The sequence below is a fragment of the Macrobrachium nipponense genome, chromosome 49 (genome assembly GCF_015104395.2).
Source record: "Macrobrachium nipponense isolate FS-2020 chromosome 49, ASM1510439v2, whole genome shotgun sequence".
NCBI classification, from domain to species: domain Eukaryota; kingdom Metazoa; phylum Arthropoda; class Malacostraca; order Decapoda; family Palaemonidae; genus Macrobrachium; species Macrobrachium nipponense.
The window spans coordinates 11,775,260-11,799,805 of record NC_087224.1 but is presented as its reverse complement, the minus strand read 5'-3'; the positions used below and the strand labels follow the sequence as shown (position 1 = coordinate 11,799,805).

The window sequence follows — 24,546 nt, the reverse complement described above, 5'->3', positions numbered from 1 at the left end:
AAAGGTCAGTATAACTGACTCGCTCACCCTCCAGGAGGGTGTCGGTATGAACACTAGGCGAGTGAGACCACTACCACGAGCCAAATGCCAATAGAAATCTCCCACTACAAAAACCCTCCAAGAGGGGAGCCGACCCACAGATGTGAGCAGCTCGTACTAACTACTACTCCATCCCATGCTGCCGACTGCTGCGCCTCTGGTGGCCATCCTGAAGTTAGCAGACAATCTTGGGCGAAGGGATGGGTAGGGTGGGATTTCGCTGGCGACACGAGCCAATCGCCCAGAAATAGATTTTTCCTTACGTCAAAATCCCTTTTCTGGGCTCAGCTCGTGTCGCTGCGCGAAATCGTACCAGAGAAATAGCACAAGATTGTAAACAAAAGTAAATCAGAATAGGTCTCAAATAAGAATAAAATATATATAAAGAGAATATAATTGCTAAAAGATACATATACACAGGGGTATAAAATTATAAATATGCTTAAATTACCCTTAAATCTAATCATGTTTGTTAACATAAGGTAATTTACATATATACAGGTAAAATGACTTACATGTATCAAATGATATCTGTGTAACAGCATGTATCAAAAGTATAATAGCAATTATAGAAAATAACCAACGATAATAATATATAAAGGAATGTATATGACTTAATATACAAAACCCGTAACCATTATAATATGATGTATCCCCTAGCATAAAAATAAGGGGAAACATCCATGAGATCAATGTTTATAATCATTTGTGAGTGTCCCTAGCCAGACAATAAGGGGCACCCATTACACTATCATAAAAGCAGCTAAGACACAAGGTGAATGCAAATGAACAAGGTAGGAATAGACGAACTTTTGGGTGAGGCAGGTAGAAAGGAGGACTGAATCTTCTACTACAAATTAGCTAGAGTCAGGGGAAACTATGTTACCCGCTGCTACTGCTGTTAATTTCAGAGCTTCCAAGGATTTAAGGTAGTGACGTTTGAACACTGTCGGCGATTTCCATCCAGTATACTTTTTCAACTCATCGAAGTTCATATGTTGGAAATAATTAATTGAGGTGGCTACTGCCCTGACATCATGTGCTTTCGGGAAAGAGTCAGGATTGGCTTGCTTAATAAAGTACAGGATTTGCTGCCTGATGCCTTTAATGGATAAAGTTCCACCTTTTTCCCTCTTAAAGAGGGGACCCGATGAAGATGAGGAGGTCCTGGACAGAAAGGCTCGTAAGGTTAAAACTGGGCAAAGGGATACATCTTGTGGAAGGGGCAGTACCTTCCAAGGTTCCCACCTCATCAAAGGATCTTCATTCTTTGCTAAAAAGCTACGTTCCGGAGAAAGTAGGACTTCCCCTGTGGGAAGGAATTGAATATGATCCGGGTCCCTGGATAGAGCCGACAGTTCTGAAATTCTTGCTCCTGAAGCTAAGCTTAATAAAAATAGGGTTTTTCTTAAGAGCATTATAAACGAGCATGTGTCATTATCGGTTTCGGAAGCCAGTTTTAGAACATCGTTTAAGAACCATGAAACTGACGTAGGCCTTATAGAAGGCCTAAGCCTAGCACATGCCTTAGGAATAGACGAGAAGTAGGAATCCGTCAAGTCTATGTTGAATCCAAATTGAAATATCTTTTTCAAAGCTGACTTGTTTGTCGTAAATCGTGCTAGCTGCTAAACCTTTTTCAAATAAGGATCTGAAAAAGGATATAGCTGAATTAACTGTCATGATTCTAATATCCGATTCTCTCAGGAAGATTGCTAACTTTTTGACAGCAGCATCATACTGTCTCAAAGTTGAATCCCTTTTATCGGATTCCAAGAAGAGAATATTCTGAGGGTCAATATTCGCATCTCTTTTTGCCGCAAACTTCATGAAATCCATAAAGTTAGGGTTTTGAGAATCCCTGAGGAAGCGAACACAGTCTTCGTTTGTACTGACTGGGAGAGCTTGGGATCTGGGGATCCGAAGAGGACGAAGGCCCAGCTCCAAAATTAGAGGATACCAGTTGCTCTTCGGCCAGTCTGGGGCTACTAGAGCCACTTGACCCTTGAATGTCCTGAGTTTGTTCAATACTTTCATGAGGAGATTCACTGGAGGGAAGACATAAATCTTCTCCCAGTTGTTCCAGTCTAGAGCCAGGGCGTCCGTGGCATAGGCCAGAGGGTCCAGGTTGGGGCTACATAACACGGTAGTTTGTGGTTCGCTTGGGATGCGAAGAGATCCACCTGTAGCCCTGGGACTCTTTGAAGGATCCATTGGAACGAAACTGTTGTCCAGTGACCATTCCGACTATAGGGGTACTTGATCGGGATAGGGCGTCTGCTATGACGTTTCTCACTCCAGCTATGTGGAGTGGAGGAAAGATGCCAACTGAACTTGTCTGCCAGGGAGAAGATGGCTACCATGACGTGATTTAGATGACGTGACTTGGAGCCTCCTCTGTTTATACAATGTACTACCACTGCGCTGTCCAGGACTAGCTTTATGTGGGAGTACTTTGGTGGGCGTAACCTTTTTAGAGTCAAGAACACTGCCATTGCCTCCAGTACGTTTATATGGAACTGACGGAACTGAGGTGACCAAGTCCCTTGAACCTTTTTGACCTGGGAATACCCTCCCCAGCCGCTTAAGGACGCGTCTGTGTGGATGGTGATCCCTGGTGGAGGGAACTGAAGGGGTACTGACATTGACAAATTCTTGACTCTCGCCCACGGCCGAAGTCGATTCTTTAGAATCAGAGGCACTGAGGATAGTTTGTCCCTGGACCTGACATTTGCTCGCGAGCGCCAGATTCTGGTTAGGTCTTTCAGTTTGGCTTTCATTAAGACGTTCGTCACTGATGCAAACTGGAGAGAACCCAGGATCCTTTCCTGAGCTCTCCTTGACGCTAGTTTGTGACTTAGAAATTGCTTGACTGACTTCGCTATTTCTTTCCTTTTGGTTGATGGAATCGACAGAGTGTGGGAGGATAGATTCCATTGAATGCCCAGCCACTGAAAGTCTGACTCTGGAGTGAGTCTTGATTTGGACCTGTTTATCTTGAAGCCTAGATATTCCAGGAACTGAATCACTTTCAGTGTAGCTCTGTTGCATTCCTCGACTGTTGGGGCCCAGATCAACCAATCGTACGAGATACGCTACTACCATAATCCCTTGTGATCTGAGTTGTTGCACTACCACTTCCGCTAGCTTCGTGAACACTCTGGGTGCCACGTTGAGTCCGAATGGAACTACCTTGAAGGAGAATGTCTGGTCTCCTATCTTGAAACCCAGATACGGACGGAAGTGTCTTGCAATAGGGATATGATAGTAGGCGTCTGTAAGATCGATAGAGGTGGTGACGGCCCCACGGGGAAGTAAGGTCCGCACCTGTGAGATCGTGAGCATCTTGAACTTGTCGCAGCGGATGGCTAAGTTTAAGCGGGACAAGTCTAAGATTACCCTTCTTTTTTGTGAGCCTTTCTTGGCACGCTGAACAAGCGACCTTGAAATTTTAATCTCTTGACTCTCGCTATAGCTCCTTTGTGAAGGAGGTCCTCCGCGTACTCTGTCAATTCTTTGGAAGGAAGTTGACGGAAAGGACTGGCTGGAGGTGGGTTCGTCAACCAGCTCCAACCCAGCCCTTTTGCTATGCTCTGAGCCCATTGGCTGAAGTTCCACCGGTGGCGAAAGTGAAACAGCCTCCCTCCTACCTGAAGTTCTTCATTGGTTCTGGTAACCGCCTCGGCCTCCTCTGAAGTGCTTTCCCCTATTAAAGGGGCCCCCTCCCGATCCTCTCCCACGAAAGGACCGCTTACCTCTGCCTCCCTTACCCGAGCGGTCATACTTCTGTGAAGCTTGACTCTCGAAGGCTTGATTGTAAGCTGGAGAGATGGCGTAAGAGGTGGAGGGCTGAGGCTGAGGGGATATCACATAAATTGGCTGTGATTGACCTTTAGAAGTGGAGGGTTGGGCTGTCTGCACTAACGGTACCGCTGAAACTTGTTGAGAAAAGCGTGGTTGCTTTTTCTGGTAAGGTTGGAAACGCCTGGGTTTCCTTTGTCCCTTACCTTTAGCTGTCAGGTCTTGCCTCCTCTTAGCCGTAAGGCCCCAACGGTCCTTAAGGCTCTGGTTCAACCTCGTAGCCTCTGACTGGACTTCCTTAACCATAGCTTCTGGGAAGAGATCTGCTCCCCAGATGCTAGACGAGAGTAACCTATTCGGTTCATGCCGAATGGTTGCCTCTTGTAGGACATGCTTCCTACAATTCGTCCGAGCAGTGGCAAACTCAAACATATCTGACTGTACCGTTTGAGTCAGGGCTTTGGTCATGAGCTTAAAAATCGGTTCTGATCCATAAGCCATGGTTGCTACCTCAGACATAGCCATAGAATTGATCGATCTGGCTAGTCGCGATTTTGCGTCAAATTCAGCCTGAATAAGGCTATCTGGGAGCCTGGGTAGCTTTTCACCAAACTGCTCCATAGCACAGTCCGGTTTGAGTTTGCCAGCTGAGAATGTGTTCGGCAAGTCTTCCCACAATTCTCCAACTGAAGGGAGCAACGGAGATGTGGGATCTGCTTCCTTCAACTGCGGTATAGGTTCCCCCTTCTGGGCCGCTGGGATGGTCGAACCTCGCGGATCTTGGTTATGGAACGGGAAGGGCGGGTACTCTCATCCATTGTGAAAATGGTAAAGGGACTCTTAAACGGTTGTATCTTGGTATTAGAACAATCCATGTCCTCTAAACACCTGAGCCATTCTCTCTGAGCCTGGTCACGTGAATAGAGGACTGTCTCCTTAGGTACCCTATCGTCCCGAACCATAGCCGAAGGTGTGAGCCTTGCGTAGCCTATGAACGGAGGCTGGAGGTCTTCCGGGTAGAACTCGAAGTCCTCTATTCTTCGAGTCCCAAATTCCGGTATAGAGATGAGACCGTCCTGGAAGGGGCGTATGACGCTAACTCTCCATGGGTTGTTCATAGAGAACGGAGGTAGTGAGTCATACGGAGGAAGCTGAGTTCCACTTGTGTTGGAAAGTGGAGGAGAGGCTAGAGGAGCTTCTCTCAGCCCGGCTATAATGGAGTCCTGGGAAGTAATCCTATCCGACAGACGAGATATCATTTGTTCCATGCTATCTCTTTAGGACCCAACCAGGTCGCCCACCTGTTGCAACAGGCCAGCATTGGAGTCCAAAGCCAGAGCTGCTGCGGAGGTGGAGGGGAGGCTCTGAATTGGAACCAATGGTAGCGGAACTGGTGACTCTGCCGGAGTGCGAGATCTCTCTCTGGAGGATTTACTCCTCGAGGACTTAGAGCCGGAGCTAGAAGCTTTAGACCTGTCTGCTCCGGGATTCCCAGCCGGAGACTTACGGGAAGAGGATGAAGCCGAAGTCGTCTTCTTAGACGACGACGACGTCTTAGTCAAGGTCATCACTTTAGCCTTGACCTTAGGTCTAACCGAAGCGTCAGGAGGAGAATATATTTCGTCACCGTAAAGCCTTGGAAGGATGGAGAGGTTGCAGGGGTAGAAGAAACAGTCACGCCCAAGGGTGATCCTTGGGTGTCCACCTTACCTACCTCGACCAACAGGTCGTCTATACCTACCATAGGTTCAACATTAATATCCAGGGTCGCGACATCCGTAGAGATATCCTGGTCTTGATCAGTTAATGAGGCAGCCAGCTGTTGTTGGATGAAGGCGATAGTCGGAGCCGCATCTACCGGGTCGACGTATCCTGTCGCCTTGCCTCCGGGGAAGATTAATAATGCCAACCGCTTCTCCAGGATGTAGGGCTGTCCCTTAGCGGCGTTTTTTTTTTCCCCAAAACCGCCGACCCAGGCCCGCAGGGTAGCCAGTGCGGTATCCCTTACTGCCGGCGCCTGGAAGAGAGGGCGTAGTTTAGATTTAAGAGTCACTTAAACTAAAACTTAAAGTATAACTTAAACTAGATGCCTTAAGTTAAAGTAAATGATGAAAACTTAAGCACTAAAATAGAAGCGGAGCAGCTACTGGAGATGGAATACTTACCCCTTCCAAAAGCTGGCTCACCAGATCGTAACATATGGTACACGTCTCATGGTACCAGACCTGGATGTCCCCGTGCGGAGTCGCGCATGGAGCATGGGACCGGCAAACTTCGTGTCCACATGGGTCCTGAAGTGTGGCGGAACATCCCGGATGCTCACAGTTTGTGGCCTGTAAGTGGGAAGACACATGAGTATCTTAAAAAACATCACTTACAGACTAAGGGACAGAAGAACTCCGTTGCATGCCGGAGCTCGGAAAAAATTTGGGTATAACCCCTCCCTGCATCGCCTGAATAGGCTATAATCCCGGAGAGATCCGGTAAAACATGTAAGGGAGGGGGGATGGTTTAAGGTACTTAAGATAAACTTATAGATAACTTAAACCTAAAACACAAGCGAACCGGACTAAGTCCAGTGCGTAGCGGAGTGTAGTAACTCAGCAATACGGTAAGGTTAGCAGAGACACACTGTATGCTCCGGTCCACTCTACTGGGTGGACTAACATCTTTCCGCTGGATACCAGGACTCCGATCAGGAAGGAGCCCTAGTAAGGTGGGAAAGGCGAGAAGACATACAGGCTCGAGCTAGCCCGGAGCGACAAGGTAGCGCGGAGGGGGGGAAAGGCCAGCACCCCCCACTACGTACCACCCGGCCGGACCGAGAAGCCGGAGAGGTCGAGACCAGTCTGGGTCTGTCCCGACTCCCTAGCCCCTCCGCCTGAGGGGAGAGAGGGAGGCAGGCTCGGGTATGCGGAGCGAGCATGGGCAGACCGACCCACCCCCGCCCGACCCTATGGAAGAGCGGGAGGGGGGGGGGGGGGAAGTGTGACTGGGACAGGAGTCTGGCTGTCCCCGTGATCACGAAGTGACCACGAGGCGGTAAGACCAAATACGACAACTAAGCCTAGGACAACCAACTGATCAGAGAGATGCTATCGGGAAGCAAACTGAACTGAAAAGCGGTAGCATATAGGCCCACTGGGCCAAAACCAACTGATCAGAGAGATGCTATAGGGAAGCAACCGAACTGATGAGCGGTAGTATAGGCTCAATGAGCCAGGACCTAGGCTAAGCCAGACGCCTAACTAACCTAACTATAACAAAATACACAGTAAATAAATAAAAATGAAAGAAAGAAAGCAATATAGCAGGAGAAAAAATCCAGGAGTGTACGACTAACCCGAAGGCAAGTCTACCACTCAAAGCTAGTCAGAGGCCGATACTAAGAACCTGGACTAGGGTCTGGATAGAAGAAGCCTACATAAGGTAAAATACATGCATGCATGACAACCTGAGTAGACCGTACCCTAAGTAAAGCGGATAATAATATAGAGCGTACATAAATAAGGGGATGTTCTAGGTATGGGAGACCAAGAACGAACCCACCACGAGGCAGAAACCATGCTGCCATGCTTCGACCCCGAGATCGTATTTATACCTAAAAAACGGCAAATACTGTCTCAGGGCCGGAAAAAACCAACTAACCGTAAATACTGAGTACTTAACTTAGCTGCTGCGATAGCTGCACGCTCCATTATAGATAATCCAATGAAAGGGCACAAAAAACACAGAGAGAAAAATAACACGTGTGACTCGTGTGCGCTAACTGAAAAGGATGGCCACCAGAGGCGCAGCAGTCGGCAGCATGGGATGGAGTAGTAGTAGTACGAGCTGCTCACTCTGTGGGTCGGCTCCCCTCTTGGAGGGTTTTTGTAGTGGGAGATTTCTATTGGCATTTGGCTCGTGGTAGTGGTCTCACTCGCCTAGTGTTCATACCGACACCCTCCTGGAGGGTGAGCGAGTCAGTTATACTGACCTTTTTCTTTATTTTATTTATTCTCTGGTATGTGTTAGTACATTTACCCTAGAAATAATAGATTAAAGGATATTTTGCGCAGCGACACGAGCTGAGCCCAGAAATATATAATTTTTTACCATTGTACAATAATATATAATTTTTTACCATTGTACAATAATATATTTTAACACTACTGTGGCTTTTGATTGTCAATATTATAGCCTCGTTACGGAGTTTCCTTAGTTCATTATTATTATTATTATTATTATTATTATTATTATTATTATTATTATTATTATTATTATTTATTATTATTATTATTACAGTCTTCATGAGAGAGAATCCCAGTGAGCGAAAAGGGACAAAGCTACAGTAACCGGATGGAAGGTGAATCAACGCAAAGTTACCAGGTTTAAAATGACAACATTTGACCTTTATGAGAATGATAGTGATGGACATTTTTCATTTTTATGAGGGAACCCTAAAACTTGGGTTGAAGGAATACCTGCACCCATAGATCCAATAGAGAAATAGATACGAAAAAAGTAAGCATTCTTAATGAGAGCAATATCTTAGCAGCCAGGAATGGATGCTTTCACTCAACGAAGCCAAATAAGCAAATGGTATTCAGGGTGTCCAACTCACAATTCCTGAAAATCATAGACTTGTGAGTTTTCTTGCCTACAGCAGCCTAATTCCCAAAACAAGCCAAGAAATCGGTTTACAAAAAGGAAAAGGAAATTGCAGAGAAACTAATGATTCATTAACGAGGTGGTAGAATTAAAAGTCCCCTATGAACAGCATAATAGTAGAGGAAAAACATGCGACATCAAATACACATGAAGAACGCAAAGAAGCAGTCACTGGATTCCTTGAGGGAGAAAATAGGGTTTTGGTGACAGTGAGACCTACCTGTTTGTTTCTGGACTTGCGCTCTTGCACCAAATGTTGAATGATGAACACAATCAGAATGGTGAATGCGACAAACGAAAGAATGAGACTCAGAACCGGGGAATCATTCACCATAGCCATGAACCTAGGATGGGGATAAAAGATGCATGAAAATAATAATAATAATAATAATAATTATAATAATGGTCCCATTGATGATGTCACAGATAAATTTAGATTATATTTCTCCTAAACAATATGTACAACCAACATTAATCTTATACATATATGAAACACCCGACAAGCGACTGTAAAATTTTACAATAATTGCTAGAATAATTCGTACTGGAAATTGACTGCTCCACGTCACGACCCTAAACCTACCAAAACAATTTACAGCTTATATAATTCAATAAACAGAATGGGCTCTTACTCATCCTTCTCATAGCAAGGATACGGCTCTTGTTTGGTGTACACAGGGACGTTGAGGATCATATCTGCTTCTTCTCTCCTGCTGAAGCTGGCGTTTGAGGACCTGGTGTCTCCTACTGCTGCTGCTCTCTTCTGCTGGTGGTGGACCCGAAAAGAAGAAGAGCCTCTGTCACTGGCGTCTTTGTAACCCTCAGGCCTCAGGACATTCTGCAGACTTGTTGAAAACCGAGCGCCACTCGATTTCAATGCCTTTAATTTGTATTTTTCGCTCTCATTGTAATGAAGCTGAATGATGGCCTGGTCGATCATCTGCTGCAGGAGAAGGAAGCCCTGGTGATACCTCATCTGCACGGCCATGTTGGAATAGGGACCGGGTCGCCAGAATCTGGAATTATTCAGAGCTTAAAAATGAGAATGGAGAATATTTTTCTACATATGCACCTGCCAAAATTGGACACACAGATTACAGTGTTTTTTCTCAGAAAGTGCCAAAAATAAGAAAAGAAAATCCGACATCCGGTATCAAAAGCAGTACTAGGTGGGATGACACTCACTTAGGACCCAAAGCAGAAGTAGATGGCGTCTTTTCAAAGTCCACCCTAATAGAATACGAAATTCCTTTGGGCAAAGAAGAATCAGAATCTTCTGCTCTGTCGACATCTTCGAAGACGATACCTGGAACAGAGGTTAACCAATATACAGTGGACCCCCATATTCGCGTTCTCCGGATTCGCGGACTCACACATTCGCTGATTTCTCTCGGGGAACGTTTCCCCGCACTATTCGCGGAAAATGTGCACATTTGTGGTATTTTTCTATGAGAAATATCCACAAAGTCCTGTTTTTTTTTTTTTTTTGATAAATTTCATCATAAAACGCACTTTTTGTGATAAAACTATTAAAAAAACCAAGTATGAAAATTTTTAGTGGGTTTTTCTTGAGTTTTAACTAACGAAATAGGCTGTTTTTAGCGTTTTTATAGGGGTTCCAAACATTCGCGGTTTCTAACTATTCACAGGGGGGTCTGGTGCGCATCCCCCCCCCCCCCCCCCCCCCCCCCCGAATACGGGGGGACCACTGTACATGTATCTGGGACTCTGGTATGACAGCTTTACTTTGCAACCAAATACTACACATATTTAAAATGAAAATACAAATGCCAGTATATGTTCTTTTTTGTGTAATTGATAAATTCTTCCCAGAAAGATTATGAACATCTTCAACTGATACCTATTTAACTTACATGCTGGGATGATGAAGTATTTCATAACCAAACATAGTACTGTACAAATTTAAAACAAGAGGGGCCACTTTGTAAAGCTCCTTTTCAGATGTTGTAGAGTATTCGTAATAGTACCTCATATTTACTATCTAAACTACAGCAACTGCAAAAACATATTGTATTTTCTCTAGTCTTCTTCTTTTATTTGAGTTATGTGATACCTGTTATCTTTTCGCACTGGAATAAGTAATTAATAAATGACAGTTTTGCAGCAACATTGAAAAAGTCAAATGTAACGTTTGAGAAAAAAAAAATGATAAAATAGATATTTGCCCATAAATGCAATTTTGTTTTCTTTCAGGTTCTCTCAGCCATTATCCTGTTTGGAGAACAGGAAATGAATGCAAAGAGAAATGAGCGATTGAGAGAGACTCGGGGCAGAGAGAGAGAGAGAGAGTCATCTTACCAGCCAGGAACTCGTTGATACTCGCAGCCTCCTTGGCTTTGACAAGCATCTCCTCCTCATTGCTGGCGGGAACAAATCGGTGGAAATCGAAACAAGACATCATCTTCACTCCTAAAGACAGGGTGCTCGTCAGTTCCTGCGAGAGATACATCACAAGTGATAGGTGCGATTTGCAAGGGCGGTTCCAAACCAGGACACAATAAAGTTCCCGCTATATTGACGTCTTTCGTTAAATGTAGGTACAGAATAGAATATAGAATTCAGGTCAAAGGCCAAATGCTGGGACCAGTGAGGTCTTTCAGTGCTGGATGGGAAATTTGCAGTAAGAGGTTTTGAAAAGTGTAACAGAAGGAAAACTTCGAGCAGTTGAACTATGAAACAATTGTTAGGATAGGGTGGAAGTAAGATGGAAGAAATGAAATAGGAACGGAGGTACAGTAAAAGGAATGAAAATGGTTGCAGCTATGGGCTGAAGGGACATAGCAAAGACCCTTAAGTAATGCCTACAGTGCACCACATGAGGTGCACTGAAAGCACTAAAAATGTAGGAGTAAATTCACATTCTGTTTATGTAGGATTTTCAGGATTACATGAACCTGAACTGTGCTTAACAACTGAATAAAAAAAATAGAGAGGGAAAAACTGTACTAACGAACCTGCGTCAGGTTCCCGAGGTCGTGAAGTCTAGGCGGTAACTGAGTGACTTCTCCCGAGAAAACGGAATGCTTGTCTTTTGGAAACATCCTGACGAGCATCTCCTTCAACCACGGTGTTTGGAAAGCAGTTTCGAGTCTCTGAAAAAGTTCAATCTCACATAAGGCTTCTTTCATTCCTTGGCCTTCACTGGAACAGAAAAAATGCTGTCAGGTTCGGCTGCAGGGAATCGTCCCTTGTGCCCTAAAGGCTTCATGATCATTTCTTTGCAACCAGTGTCTTAAAATCAGACCTATTATTTACTGGTTGCCAAGACATGGTAACATAACCTTCAAAGTCGCGGCCTATAGTTTATGAAGTAGTACTTGAAAAAATATATAACCATGGAGAAAGAACAGATAACCATGGAGATAACAAGGAATGATTGTCATTCTGCAAACCCAATTAAATTTTGAAATTGAAAAACAAATTAATAATGATTTTGCTTCCATTTTAAAGGAAACAACATCAACAACAATAAGAAAAACGTTGATACACGAAAGCCAAAATATGGAACACAATCCTGTCTTCTTTCATGTACTCATAAAATAAAATGATAATTTTATTGGACAAAGTAATGAAAGAATGAAATGAAAAATTAAAAATTCAGTACACAATGCTAGATTTAAAAAAAAACATACACAAAACTTTCAAACATCTGATTTTCAGCAGAGACAGTGATGACAAACAAAAAGTGCCTGTTGTGGGGCATAAAATACTCAGGAGCAAAAGGCAAAAACAAAAGGAAGCGAATAAGAAGAGAATAAGGAGTTTCAGCCACAAATGAGAATAAATGAATTGGTGAGGTGCAACAAGGCAAATGAACAATTCTGTTACGGAGGTAAAAGCACAAGCGAAAACTGTTCTCAAGTTCACAGGTTCAAGAAAATGAATTAGAAGCAAAAGGTGAGCTGTTATTCAATGGTTGAACAACATGGAGAGTACGAGTCATTGAAGGATCTGGAGTCGACAGGTATCAAAGCACTGGAAAGTCAGTCAATCTTTCATTAGCAAAGAACGTTTACGTGGTGAATGGTCTGACAACTTGCCCAAACGAATATAGCAGGAATGAATGATCTGATGACAAGCCCAAACGAACATAGCAGAAATGAATGATTTGATGACAAGGCCAAACAAACTTAGCGGGAATGAATGATCTGACAACAAGCCTAAACGAACATAGCGGGGGTGAATGATCCGATGACAAGCCCAAACGAACATAGCAGGAATGAATGAGTTGATGACAAGCCCAAACAAACATAGCAGGGGTGATTGGTCTGATGACAAGCCCAAACGAACATAGCAGGAATTAATGATCTGATGACAAGCCCAAACAAACATAGCAGGGGTGATTGGTCTGATGACAAGCCCAAGCGAACATAGCAGGAATGAATTATCTGGTGATAAGCCCAAACAAACATAGCAGGAATGAATGATCCGGTGATAAGCCCAAACGAACGTAGCTATCAATCACAACCAAATCCTTCTTAGACCTGTAAATCTGAAGTGCCTTTGGAGGATGTCAGTTTGAGTGCCAGTTCCTCCAGCGTGTACAACAACGCTCGTTGATCAGCTGCCGCCTTGAAGGTTTGATTAGCCTGAAATAAAAGCCAACAAAAATTAATAAGCATAAAATACTTCATTTGACATGGTTGAACAACAAGGTAACTACTATAACTGACCGCTGGGTAACTAAGAAAAATAAATCTTTTGCTAACACAAGGCTATCTTCGAGTTCAACAACATCAACAACAATGTTAACTTGAGTCACAGGGTACTTCAAACTTTATATTTCTAATGTGTCCTCATAAGACAGTTAGAATCTTCAAAAGTAATTCATGGCTATATAAAACCATATTTCATCAATTTCATGGTTGACATTCCTGCTCGTATGACATAATAATAAGGAAAATAATAATACTAGCTTTATTGAAACCAATGGCTATTTCAGCCAAGTTTATTGTGTATTGAAGTTTCTCTGTTCATCTTATTACTGACTTTTCTTCTGTACTCAAATTGGCCATTAAAGCGCCAAATGGTGGATTCATGTAAAAAAACATGGTATATTTGTCAAACTGTATAATATATTCAATTTGACAAATACCAGTTTTTTTTTCATGAATCCCCCCATTTGGCACTTTAATAGCCAACTGGAGTACAGAAAAAAAGTCAGTAATAAGAAGAATAGAGAAACTTCTACACCAAATAAATACGGCTGAAATAGTCACTATTTTCAATAAAACCTGTACTAATGAAGGACTTCTTCCAACAAATAATAATAATACTAATAATGATAATTAAATCACCAGTATAAAAAAACATAATAGATATTGGGAAAATACAAGGCCTTTCTTTACTTTCCCTTTATCAGTCAGCAAATGAACTGATGAATCAAATATGCACGCATGCATATACTTTATATGATATATATGTATATATACGTACAAATAAAGGTTTTTGCCACGAAGGAAAAAATGAAAAAGCGAGATAGCCGAGTATACTTTCGGTCCTGTTCAGACCCTTTACTAAGGCAAACTGATTTTACAGAGGACAACATAGTTAAAAGAAGGCTTAATATCCAAACTGACACTACAAGATTAGCAATAAGGGCGATTTCACTCTAACAGAAACGAGGAAACGCCTGAGGGTACATATATATGTGTCCGTGAATTTCATCTCCAACACCACATGTACTGTAGCAACACCTAAAAGCGCGTTTAGAAATGGAATGTTTGGTGTTACATGAGAAATGACTGCATTTACTATCTCAATTTCACCTGTCTGATGATTTCATCCGTGATGGGGTTCTTTGGGGTGTAGAATATCTTCCCTTGAATCAGCGGCTTTATGAAGTACAAGAGGATGCGACCGCCAGGCAGCCCCTTGATGTCCTTTTCCAATTTTTTGCAGAAGTCAACAACGCTATCTGCTGGAAACAGATTTCAGGTTCAAAAACATACGTTCATATGACGTTTGACCCCCATAAAATCCACGAATACTAGACACCGCTCTAAAAATGCTTATAACTAACTATTTTAATACTTCAAACATCAAAGACGCCCCCTAAAAATGCTTATATCTGCCTATTCTAACTGTTCTATCATAAAATATGTATTTGGTCATGATAATATGAAAATACGTACGGTCATTAAGTGATTAGTGAACATTTCTTAATGAAAAATTCCACGAACAAGTGAATTTTCCCCAAATAATGTAGGTATATGTTCCACAGAAACATCTGCGAATAGGTGAAGCCGCGAATCTCGAACCACGAATAAGAGGACTCCACTGTAACAGTCTTGCAAATGAAACATTCGATTGGGATCATGTGTGGGTGTTTCTGAGAGAATCTACACTTGAAGGCATTCAGTTACCTCTTACAATTTCTCATTTCTGATTTGCCCCGAAAACATCATAATAGCATTTCTATGAGGAGGGCCATTTCTGGAATGGGAGCTTAGCCTACTGCATCATTCAATGAATAAGAAATACAATTTGTCAGAGACTCACTCACTGACATTTTATTTCAGTGAACAAGACCTGAAGCCACTATTTATGGCATCAGGTTACGCCCAGATGCCACGACCAGCTGACTTTCACCATTATACCTTAAACTTGCGTGGCCTTGCATCAAGTTCCTTCGCTTTAGGATACAGTCAAGCACTGTTCACCTTATATATAGATTTTATCATTATAAAACGTTCATAGAAAAGGTTATGGAAACAAAGCAGTGTTGAAGGTTAGTTTCTAACCCATCATGAAGTTTTTGTAGCTCCATACTCTAATACTGATTACACTTAGCATCTCTTACTTATAAAGGCACCATTTTTCACCTTTCTGCAAGAGAAAAGCATTAAGATGGCTTTTTGTCTGTCTGTCCACCCTCAGAACTTAAAAACTACCTAGGCTAGAAGGCTGCAAATTGGTATGTTGTGGCTGATCATACTGCATTTTACACTGTATAGAAAATTTGTTTAAATCTAGGAACATATATAAAGGGGCTGAAACACTTAGGTACCTGCAGAAGAGGTGGGAGGGTTTTTACTCTTAGATTTCACAGACATGAGACCCAGCGAATCAGGTATCAGACGCAGAGTTTCACCACACAGGAGTTTACCGGCCCGTTGCAGGAAACCAGGAGCTGAGGAAAAAAAAATAGAATGATTGAAGGAAAGGAAAACATACAAACAGCCAAAACAGATTACTAATGAGTGAGCCACTTCCATAGTCAAGAGCACCAGAGTTTATATTTTTGTGTGATCAGTAATTGCGAATGCATCAAATAAAAGCCAGAACTAAAAAAAAAAAAAAACAAAAGGACTCACAAACGAGTTCATCTATATGTGATTCCTCATCATCTTCCTGAGAGAACTCTGGTGACTGAAGAGCATCCCATAAATTCTGCATCATATCCACCACCACTGGGACCGAGGACGCAGACTGCTCCAAGCGGACAATGTCGGCAATCACTTGGTCCAGGGTCATCCCGTACGAGGACAAAGTGGTGTTAATTCCAAACCTCGTCAACTGCAAAGTTCAAAATGCATTCATCGACTTTGTAGGAGACTCGAAGTGTCCTGTATATCTATAGTTTATCAATTTCACACGTCTTCTTTTATTTCCTGATACGAAGCCACGAATAACCCGTGAATACTTCATGGCTGAATGGTTAGGATAAACAAAATTCTTGGAAAGTGGATCCCCATAAGAAAAGGAATCTCAACAAAGCTGTCTGACTATCCCATTTTCATAGTGCTAAATGGGATTGCATTAAGTTTCGTTATATATATACTCGGTTTCATTACACAGTGGTCCCCCTGTATTTGCGGGGGATGCGTACCAGAACCCCGCAAATAAATAGAACCCGCAAATAGTGGGAACCCCTATGAAAACGCTTAAAATGGCCTATTTTGTTTGGTAAATTCAATAAAAACCCACTAAAATTTGTATACCTGGATTTTTAAAACATAATTTTATCACAAAAAGTGCATTCCATGATGAAATTGATAAAAAAACAGGAATTTGTGGATATTTCTTATAGAAAAATACTGCAAATGGGCAAATTTCCTGCGAATAATGATGGGTAGATATGGTTCGGAGAGAAATCTATGAATCCAGAGAACGCTAATACAGGGGTCCACTGTATTATTCCTATATTCCTGATGTTTGACTTTATTCAGAGAGAGAGAGAGAGAGAGAGAGAGAGAGAGAGAGAGAGAGAGAGAGAGAGAGAGAGAGAGAGATAGAGAGAGAGAGAGAGGAGGAGAAGAGAGAGAGAGAGAGAGAGAGAGAGAGAGAAACCTGAATACTATCTCTAAAATGGATTCAGTGCATATAAAGCTGATATTTGCGAGACAGTACCACCTAATTTAAAATAAAACTCCCACTCACAGTAGCAATCAGAGGACCGATATCGAGGTGGCGCAGGAACACAGAGACGAGCCCCTGTGCATCCGAAGCATTGCAGAGGGAACGGCTGATGTCGACGAGCGTGACCTCCGCTTCAGCAGGCAGGCGGACGATGTTCTCCATCTTCTTCCCTCCGCAAATGACTTCTTCGATGGTCACATCTTGGAGCGACAACACCTGAGAAATAAAAACATCTTCAACATGTTTGTTATCCTTCTTGGAATACAGAGCGTTTTTTACAGTTGGCTAATGATGCATCTTATTGAAGCAAATGCAGATCTTTCCTAAACAGTGACCCTCCCCACCAGGGGTTGCCTAGTACAAGCCCATTGGGGATGACTGTAAAAACATAAGCGGAAGACTCTAAATACATATCATAAAAATAATGACCCCAAAGAAATAGTATTAGTCCTAGATAAGAGACCCCAAACTTTGTTGGGGGTCACTACCTAGGAAACCTCTGCAAATGCTAACTACTACTGTTTTTTTTTTTTTTTAAATAAAACTATTCATTTATTTCCATTGAATCTTCTCTTTGATGAAAATATCACTTGCAAAATTTTAAAGACTTTCTGGGTTTTCTACTCAATTATCTTTTCTTTCTACTTCCTAAGACCACAGTAGTATATTGAACTCGCAGCAAAAACTTTTTATAACATGGTAGTGAGACCTAGGTAAATCAAGTGGTACTGATAATCCATGAACCTGAAAAAAAATGGTAATGTTATGTTGCAATATTCCACTTAGTCAAATCAGTCTATTGTGTAGAAAGAACCATCTCCTTCCCTCCTCAGAAAAAATACCATTTGACGAACCAGGAAATACAATTTACTTAAAAGGATCATCCTAACTTCAGAGGCCAAGTTTGGGGAGGTTGACTTTTAATTCAGAGGTCTGTTTACATTCTTGCTTTTCTACACACTAGTACTTTCAGGCTAAGGGCTGTAGGATAAACTTTTGTAACTGGGTAAATGTTTTGGGACGAGAATTCAATACTTGATACACTGATTTGAGGAGAGCAGATTTTCAGCTATATCTAAAAACACATCCAGATCTCTCTCTCTCTCACCTCCATGACGTTGAGTTCGGTGGTGCTGAGAGCCTCAATGACGCTGGGGTCCATTTGAAGGGAATCCTTCAGGTACTTCTCCATATCCGTCCAATTAAATATCAAGGACGTTGTCGGAACTGGAGAGAGAAAAAGAAAATCTTAGATTACAGTAGACTCACTGGATCTTTCCTAGTCAGCAACCCCCATTGGTTTTAACCCGGCATGAATCCACCTTTGCAGCGTGTTTAGTACAACCCCATTGACCTTAAAAGCATAAACAAAAGACTGTAAATATCATAAAAATAATGACCCCAAAGAAATATTAGTCCTAAATAACGACTCCCGAACTTTGCTGGGGGTGACTATCTACAATAGATCCAACTGAATGGTGACCGAATATCAAGTATCTTTTTCCGGTACTTATGATAAGACTCTTCCTTGTAGAGACGGTGTCTCCAGAGTGATCAAACATTGTGACGCTTTGGACTGCTCTCTTTCTTTGTAACTGTTTATGAAGGCATATAATTATGTGTGCAGGTTAGTCTATACTATCTTCACCTCAAGGTTAATTTGAATCTCCGTTTTTCTGTTTTCATACATGGAAATTCTAAATTGTGAGAGCTTACTTCGGAAATAGATAGGTTTCCAATCTTGATCCATACGACTATGCCGTGATAGCTACGAACTGGCCCTCGTTTAGCAATGCCACTTGCACATTTTACTGTTAATTACGGACAATCACTTCCCAAGTGTAACAAAACTGAGGTCACTTTCCTTCTTTGGAACCTCGTGTGAACAGTCTTCAGGTGTCTAATTCTGCAATGGGACTTCAGAATTTCTCAATGGCTTCAAAGTTGATTACATATTTCCAAAAAACTCTAAGATTATTCTGTCTTTAACAGACACTCCTTGCTATTCCCTAATGTGACAGGTACTTTTAACGACGGAGGGGCAATTCAGCATTACAGTCTATTAGGAAATAACCCATCAGTGACTGCAACATAATGAACAATGATCTAGTTAACTTTTTATGAACTCTAAGTTGTGTTTACAAAATATTTGCCTTTCTTCTAAACAAGTTCAACAACAACAACAACAACAACAACAAAATCTCCACATTACTTGTAAAATCAAGGACTGCCAAGTTAATAGCATTCTGAAGGCTACTGATTCCTCCAATCACCTGCTCGAGATCCTCTTCCAATTCGGACCCTGATATAAGTGGACTGAAGTTTCCAATATCCGCGAAAAGCTGTTAAAAAACAAACAAGTCATAGATGATGGAAGTAATATGAAAATATGTATCATGAATTATGGCCAATATTTGTCAACCTTAGCTTCATTCGCAGTAGCTGTGCATCAAAACTCAAAAGAGTAACTAGACAACCAATTCATTCATAAAACCATTGTTCTTAAAAACATTCATTTTCATCCTTTCTTCTCTTCTTTATTTCTGTATACATTCTCTGGCACTTTGCAACACTCCATCCACAAGGAATCTAAGGAATATGGAGGCCATAAAACACCCTTATCTCTCATCTACTTTTACACCAAACCAGTCACTCAAGTCTGTATATTCTAACGGACGCCTTCTTTCTTCGTGAATACTTTTTGGTGTTTTCAACACGTTACTTTCAACAAGACGCGTCCTCAGTAACACAACACGTCTATCAATTCAGCCATGTAGTCTCCAAGTCCAGGTACATCCTACTGCATATCTCTATATCATAAAGCGCTCTTGTCCAGTGACTGGACTTCAATAAATCTTTCCTCCTCCACTAAATCTGACCTCACCAATGAACTCTTTATTTTATTTCCTTTCCTGCCTTAATGCACCTTTCCCACTTCTGCAACTCCACCCTTATACTTCTCATATTCCTCAAAACTCATTCCCAATCACTGTCTTTAACAGCCCCTTCCCATCCATTTTCTCCTCCTCACCTGTGTCACACACACACACACACACACACACACGTGTTATACTGTACACATACAATTATTTCCCATGACTTCTTGGTCTTCATTTCGCTTGAACATTCAGGAAAATGATTTTTAACATAGCATAAAAAAGCATATGAACCGTATTAATTAGAGTAAAAAACATACAGAGAAACACAAAACAGTAGTTTACAATCTAGTCAAAATGGTCTTCAGTACCACTCCCTACTCCCCAAAATTGTCTCCAGTTCCACTTCCTACTCCCCATAGATTTTGTAGAGCATGGGTTCTTAACAAGGAGTATCCATACCCCTTTTGGGGGTATGAGAATCACATGCTGGTGGTATGGGACTTGATCTCTGGATATTTGTATATATTTCATTTTAATGCGCCAATGTATTGATGGGTACATTTTGTAAATAAATAATAACTATATAAGGCTATCAATGCTTTTGATTTTCTTGCATTATCTATTCCAAGCTATACACACTTAAAGTACTTAAAGTACTATGTTTCAAACTACTTATACTATTAAGTTATATTGTCAACAAACAGGACTTAAAGTGGACTCAAACATAGGGGGTACAGAACCATATTTGGCAATTCACTGGGGGTCTGGAGTCATCAAAAGATTACGAGCCCTGGTTGGAGAGGCTTTCATCATTACAAGCTATCAGCTCCGACAACAAGAGGTTCATGGGCGACACTGATCATGTGGCCCGTAGAGAGAAACAGCTCTCCTGAACACTGACATGGGAAGAGGAAGATGGATGTCTATAGTTTTCTTGCACTGATGTTGACGTTTAAGGAAAACTGAGATGCACAGGGGCCTATATTCTATTCCACTCCTTACCCGTCATAAGCGCTAGGACCCATGATGTCATTCAGCGCTGGAGGGGGAATTGAGAGTAGGTAGGTCTGAAAGGTGTAACAGGAGGAACACCTTTTGGCAGTAGCACTACAAAATAACTGTTAGGAGAGGGTGGACAGCAAGATGGAAGAAATGGAAGTACAGTAAAAGGAATGAAAGGGGTTGGTTGCAGCTAGGGGATGAAGGGATCTTGCAAACAACCTCTAGTAATCTTAACAATGCACCTTATGAGGTGCACTGACGGCACTAACCCCCACCCTCCCCCCATGGGGTTATAAGGTAAGAACAAAACATGGCAGGGAATAATGGTTTTAAAAAAGAAATTGCTGATTGCTGGGTACACTTTTCCATCACTTACCACATCTCTTCACACACCAATAATAGTATCAACTAAGGTCTTTAGACACGATGCCTTACCCTTGAACATCCTTTTTCACACAAGGAAGAGTTTTTCTGCCATGTGGATGGTACTACAGTATATACCCTCTCCCATTTCTTTATCCTATATTGTCAACTGCAGTGGTTCCCAAACTTTTTTCAAGTCGTTACCCACTTTTCATACAAGATACTTGTCCATGGCCCACTGCCAAGCATAACCCATGTATGTGTTATGACCTCCCAGAGGCCGCTATGAGTCAACCGAAGAGGTATCTGGGAACGTATAGGTCGTAACATATGTATACAACCCATGGTTTTATAAATACATATCCTCAGATTATGGCCCCCTACATTCTGCTACATGGCCCCCAGTTTAGGAACCATTGGTCTACTGTATACCATAAGATTTGAATATCAAGGTCCATAGTCAATGACAATCAGAATGAATTTTCCCCCATTACACTATTTACCCTTGACTATTCCTAGTGAAGAAAGGGTTAACTACATCTTTATAATTATATACTTGTGAATTGAATGTTCACCAAGTGTTTTCTTAAAAAACCTTCAACATTATGAAATGTATATGTACCTTTGTGCCAGATCATTCCAAAGCTTGATTTGCATCAGTTGGACTGCTCCGGATAAGAAGGATACTGGATCCACCTCTCCTGTGATGATCTGAGTGTAGGGAAATAAGGACGAAAATAAATAAAAAACAACACACTGATATTTAGCTAATACATATATGGACTGTTTTAATCAGTCTTAGGAAACCTTATTATACAAAAGAATACGGACGAAAGGACTGGCAATATCAGAGGTGTAATAAATACTTCCAAGTTTTTTTTTTACCCAACCAACTTGTTTTGAAAACTACCCTAACATACACTCTATAGACAATTCGATTTGAGAACAAAAGTACCCAGATTTAATTTGAGCTCTGAATAAGACAGAAGAAATGTACAGATCCCCTAATTTTCCCAAAGATTTATATTTTCATATGTATATAATAGACAACCAACCCACCAAAAATATAATACTAATTGTCTCTTTAAGTCCAGCATGAGAGACTCGGTACATTAACATAGTCCCATTTGCTAATCCCTCCTTTCTGTCCATTTCCACCATCAATTAGTCTTGAGAAAATGAATCCTCAGAATGAGAATCAGATTCTTCGACTGGTTTTAATGAAAAAATTTCCTCGTGGGTTAAAGTGGCCTTTCTTTAGCTTACAATGGGAAACAAATTGCCATAGGTTTAAAACTGATTATGTATTCTCCATAGCTTTATCTAACTGGCTCATCCCGTAATTATAAAGACCATGAACGGTCATACCGTTTTTGTACCTGTAGATTATCTTGTAATTAAAATGCACGTAAACCTTGACATGCTTGAAGGTCCACTGTAATTAAACCTTTCTAATCAGTTATCAGAAATAGTTCTAAACAACATACAAAGTATATATCGCGAGAAAGGGAAGAGCCTTGAATATATACCATCTATGCTTTTTTAATACAAAATTTGGTTAGTATTTGTTTGCATGGCTGTATAAAATAAAGAAACTTTCTGTTCCTGGAGTTAATTCTTCACTTCCAGATTTTAAATAATCAGCAGTATCTCTATAACACATTTTAAGACTCCAACACAAGATTTGGTTAGTATTTGTTTGCATGGCTGTATAAAATAAAGAAATTTTCTGTTCCTGGCGTTAATTCTCAACTTCCAGATCAATAGACTCCAACACATTTTAAAGACTCCAACACAACTCAACAAAGATGTCAGTGTCCAGCATTCAATAGAATATAAAAAACCTGATGAACTTCCTCCAATACCTTTGGTTATCCTTCTGTTGACTGAACCATCAGTTCCTTTTACAGAGTAAGCTTACCTTGCTGAGGTCAAGAACAGCTTCCAGCTTGCTGAGTTTCGAGAGGGTGGCCACGGCCTCGTTCATGTGTTCCATAATCGGCATTAATGACTCTGAGGTCAACAGAGCGTCCATCCTCAACCGGTCGATCTTTCAGAGGGGCAAGAAAATAAATGCATTTAATCATTATTATTTCTAGCCAGGCCCTGGGTTACGGCAGTCTCGGGTTACAGCGTTCTGACTTTATGGCACTTGTTCATGGGGTTGTTAACCTGATTTTACAGTGCCATAACCAGTTTTATGGCTCCGTAACGCAGTTTTACAGCAGTGACAGAGTCGTAAGTGTCATCTATTCCAATTATTATTATGATTTTCCAGTTTACAGCATTTTTAGGATTACAGCGTGCCACCTGGAACAGAACCCCCACCATAAACCAGGGACTGTCACATATTATATATCATAAATTTTATATGAAAATGACATCAAGCCAGTTTCCCAAAGAAGGAACGGAATCTAGGGAAAAACAGCACAGCATTCACTGCCATATATTTCAACGGTAATCAAATGTGCCTCCTGCCACTCCTCTCCTCACCATAACATCTATAAACTTACTATTCTAATCTGCTCAGTTGTTTACATAAATATGGCAAACTCTGCTCCTCACCCTTTTCATTTTTCCAAGTATACTGACCAATATTTTTTGAAACAATTCATACTCTAACTTATTCTGAATAATAATAGACTACTTTCAACAAGTTATCGTCCTCCACTTTTCTGCCGTACACATTGGCATTCATTGCCCATCTCTTTGGTTTTAGTTCAACTCCCACAGCCATACTCTCGCTCTCACTTACTTTCAACTCGAAAATGCTTCCAAACTCTACCAACTTCCTGAATTTTGTCTTCACTATCCCCACTCAATATTTCATCATTTACACACATTTACCATTTCCACACTCCACACTAATTCTTTTATCCCACAACTTTGCACATCCAAGCTGACCTTTCTTCAAGTTGTGCATCACTCCATCCACAACCTCGTCATTTTGCATCTACCACAGGATGCCTCACAAAAAGCAAGGAATTTTTTTTCACAGTGTTTAAGAATTGTATGTCTGCTGTGACCTCTCTCCTCAGAAATTGAAGTTAATGCAACAGTAAATCCCACATCGTAAAACCCATTACATTGAGATCTGGACTTTGAGGAGTATCAACTCTCAGCCAGGCCTCCAGTGTGTAAAATACATCATGTAAATCTAAACTTGTAAATATGGCTGCCCTGGCAATTTCTGTCACAATGTTCCACGTCCACATATGCCACATACAGCTTTTCCAACTTTCAAACTTTCACATACTTGTTTTATAAAATATGTTTTCCAAATACTTTTTTCCTTGTATAAAACCACTCTGCTTTTGTACTTCCAAGCCTAACATCTTTAGTACTCTGTCAATATAACTTGTAATTCCATCAATTCCAAATCTCTTTAAATTCGTAAACCTTTAAGCTGTTGTCCTTATAAACTCAA

The 24,546-nt window shown here is 41.3% G+C and overlaps 1 protein-coding gene across 1 annotated transcript in view; it reads right to left on the bottom strand.

Moving 5' to 3' along the window:
- The window catches only part of LOC135205206 (uncharacterized), a 167,050-nt gene that overhangs the window by 53,070 nt on the left and 89,434 nt on the right, over nt 1–24,546 (bottom strand). The window contains exons 49-63 of the mRNA XM_064235569.1: nt 23,041–23,169; nt 21,742–21,830; nt 19,960–19,993; nt 19,088–19,217; nt 17,984–18,102; nt 16,897–17,091; nt 15,831–16,032; nt 15,524–15,646; nt 14,283–14,434; nt 12,999–13,103; nt 11,469–11,606; nt 10,813–10,948; nt 9,679–9,799; nt 9,126–9,509; nt 8,714–8,837 (exon numbers count right to left, since the gene is read on the bottom strand). Coding sequence (XP_064091639.1) covers nt 8,714–8,837; nt 9,126–9,509; nt 9,679–9,799; nt 10,813–10,948; nt 11,469–11,606; nt 12,999–13,103; nt 14,283–14,434; nt 15,524–15,646; nt 15,831–16,032; nt 16,897–17,091; nt 17,984–18,102; nt 19,088–19,217; nt 19,960–19,993; nt 21,742–21,830; nt 23,041–23,169 — 2,181 coding nt within the window. The remainder of the gene's footprint in view (nt 1–8,713; nt 8,838–9,125; nt 9,510–9,678; nt 9,800–10,812; nt 10,949–11,468; nt 11,607–12,998; nt 13,104–14,282; nt 14,435–15,523; nt 15,647–15,830; nt 16,033–16,896; nt 17,092–17,983; nt 18,103–19,087; nt 19,218–19,959; nt 19,994–21,741; nt 21,831–23,040; nt 23,170–24,546) is intronic.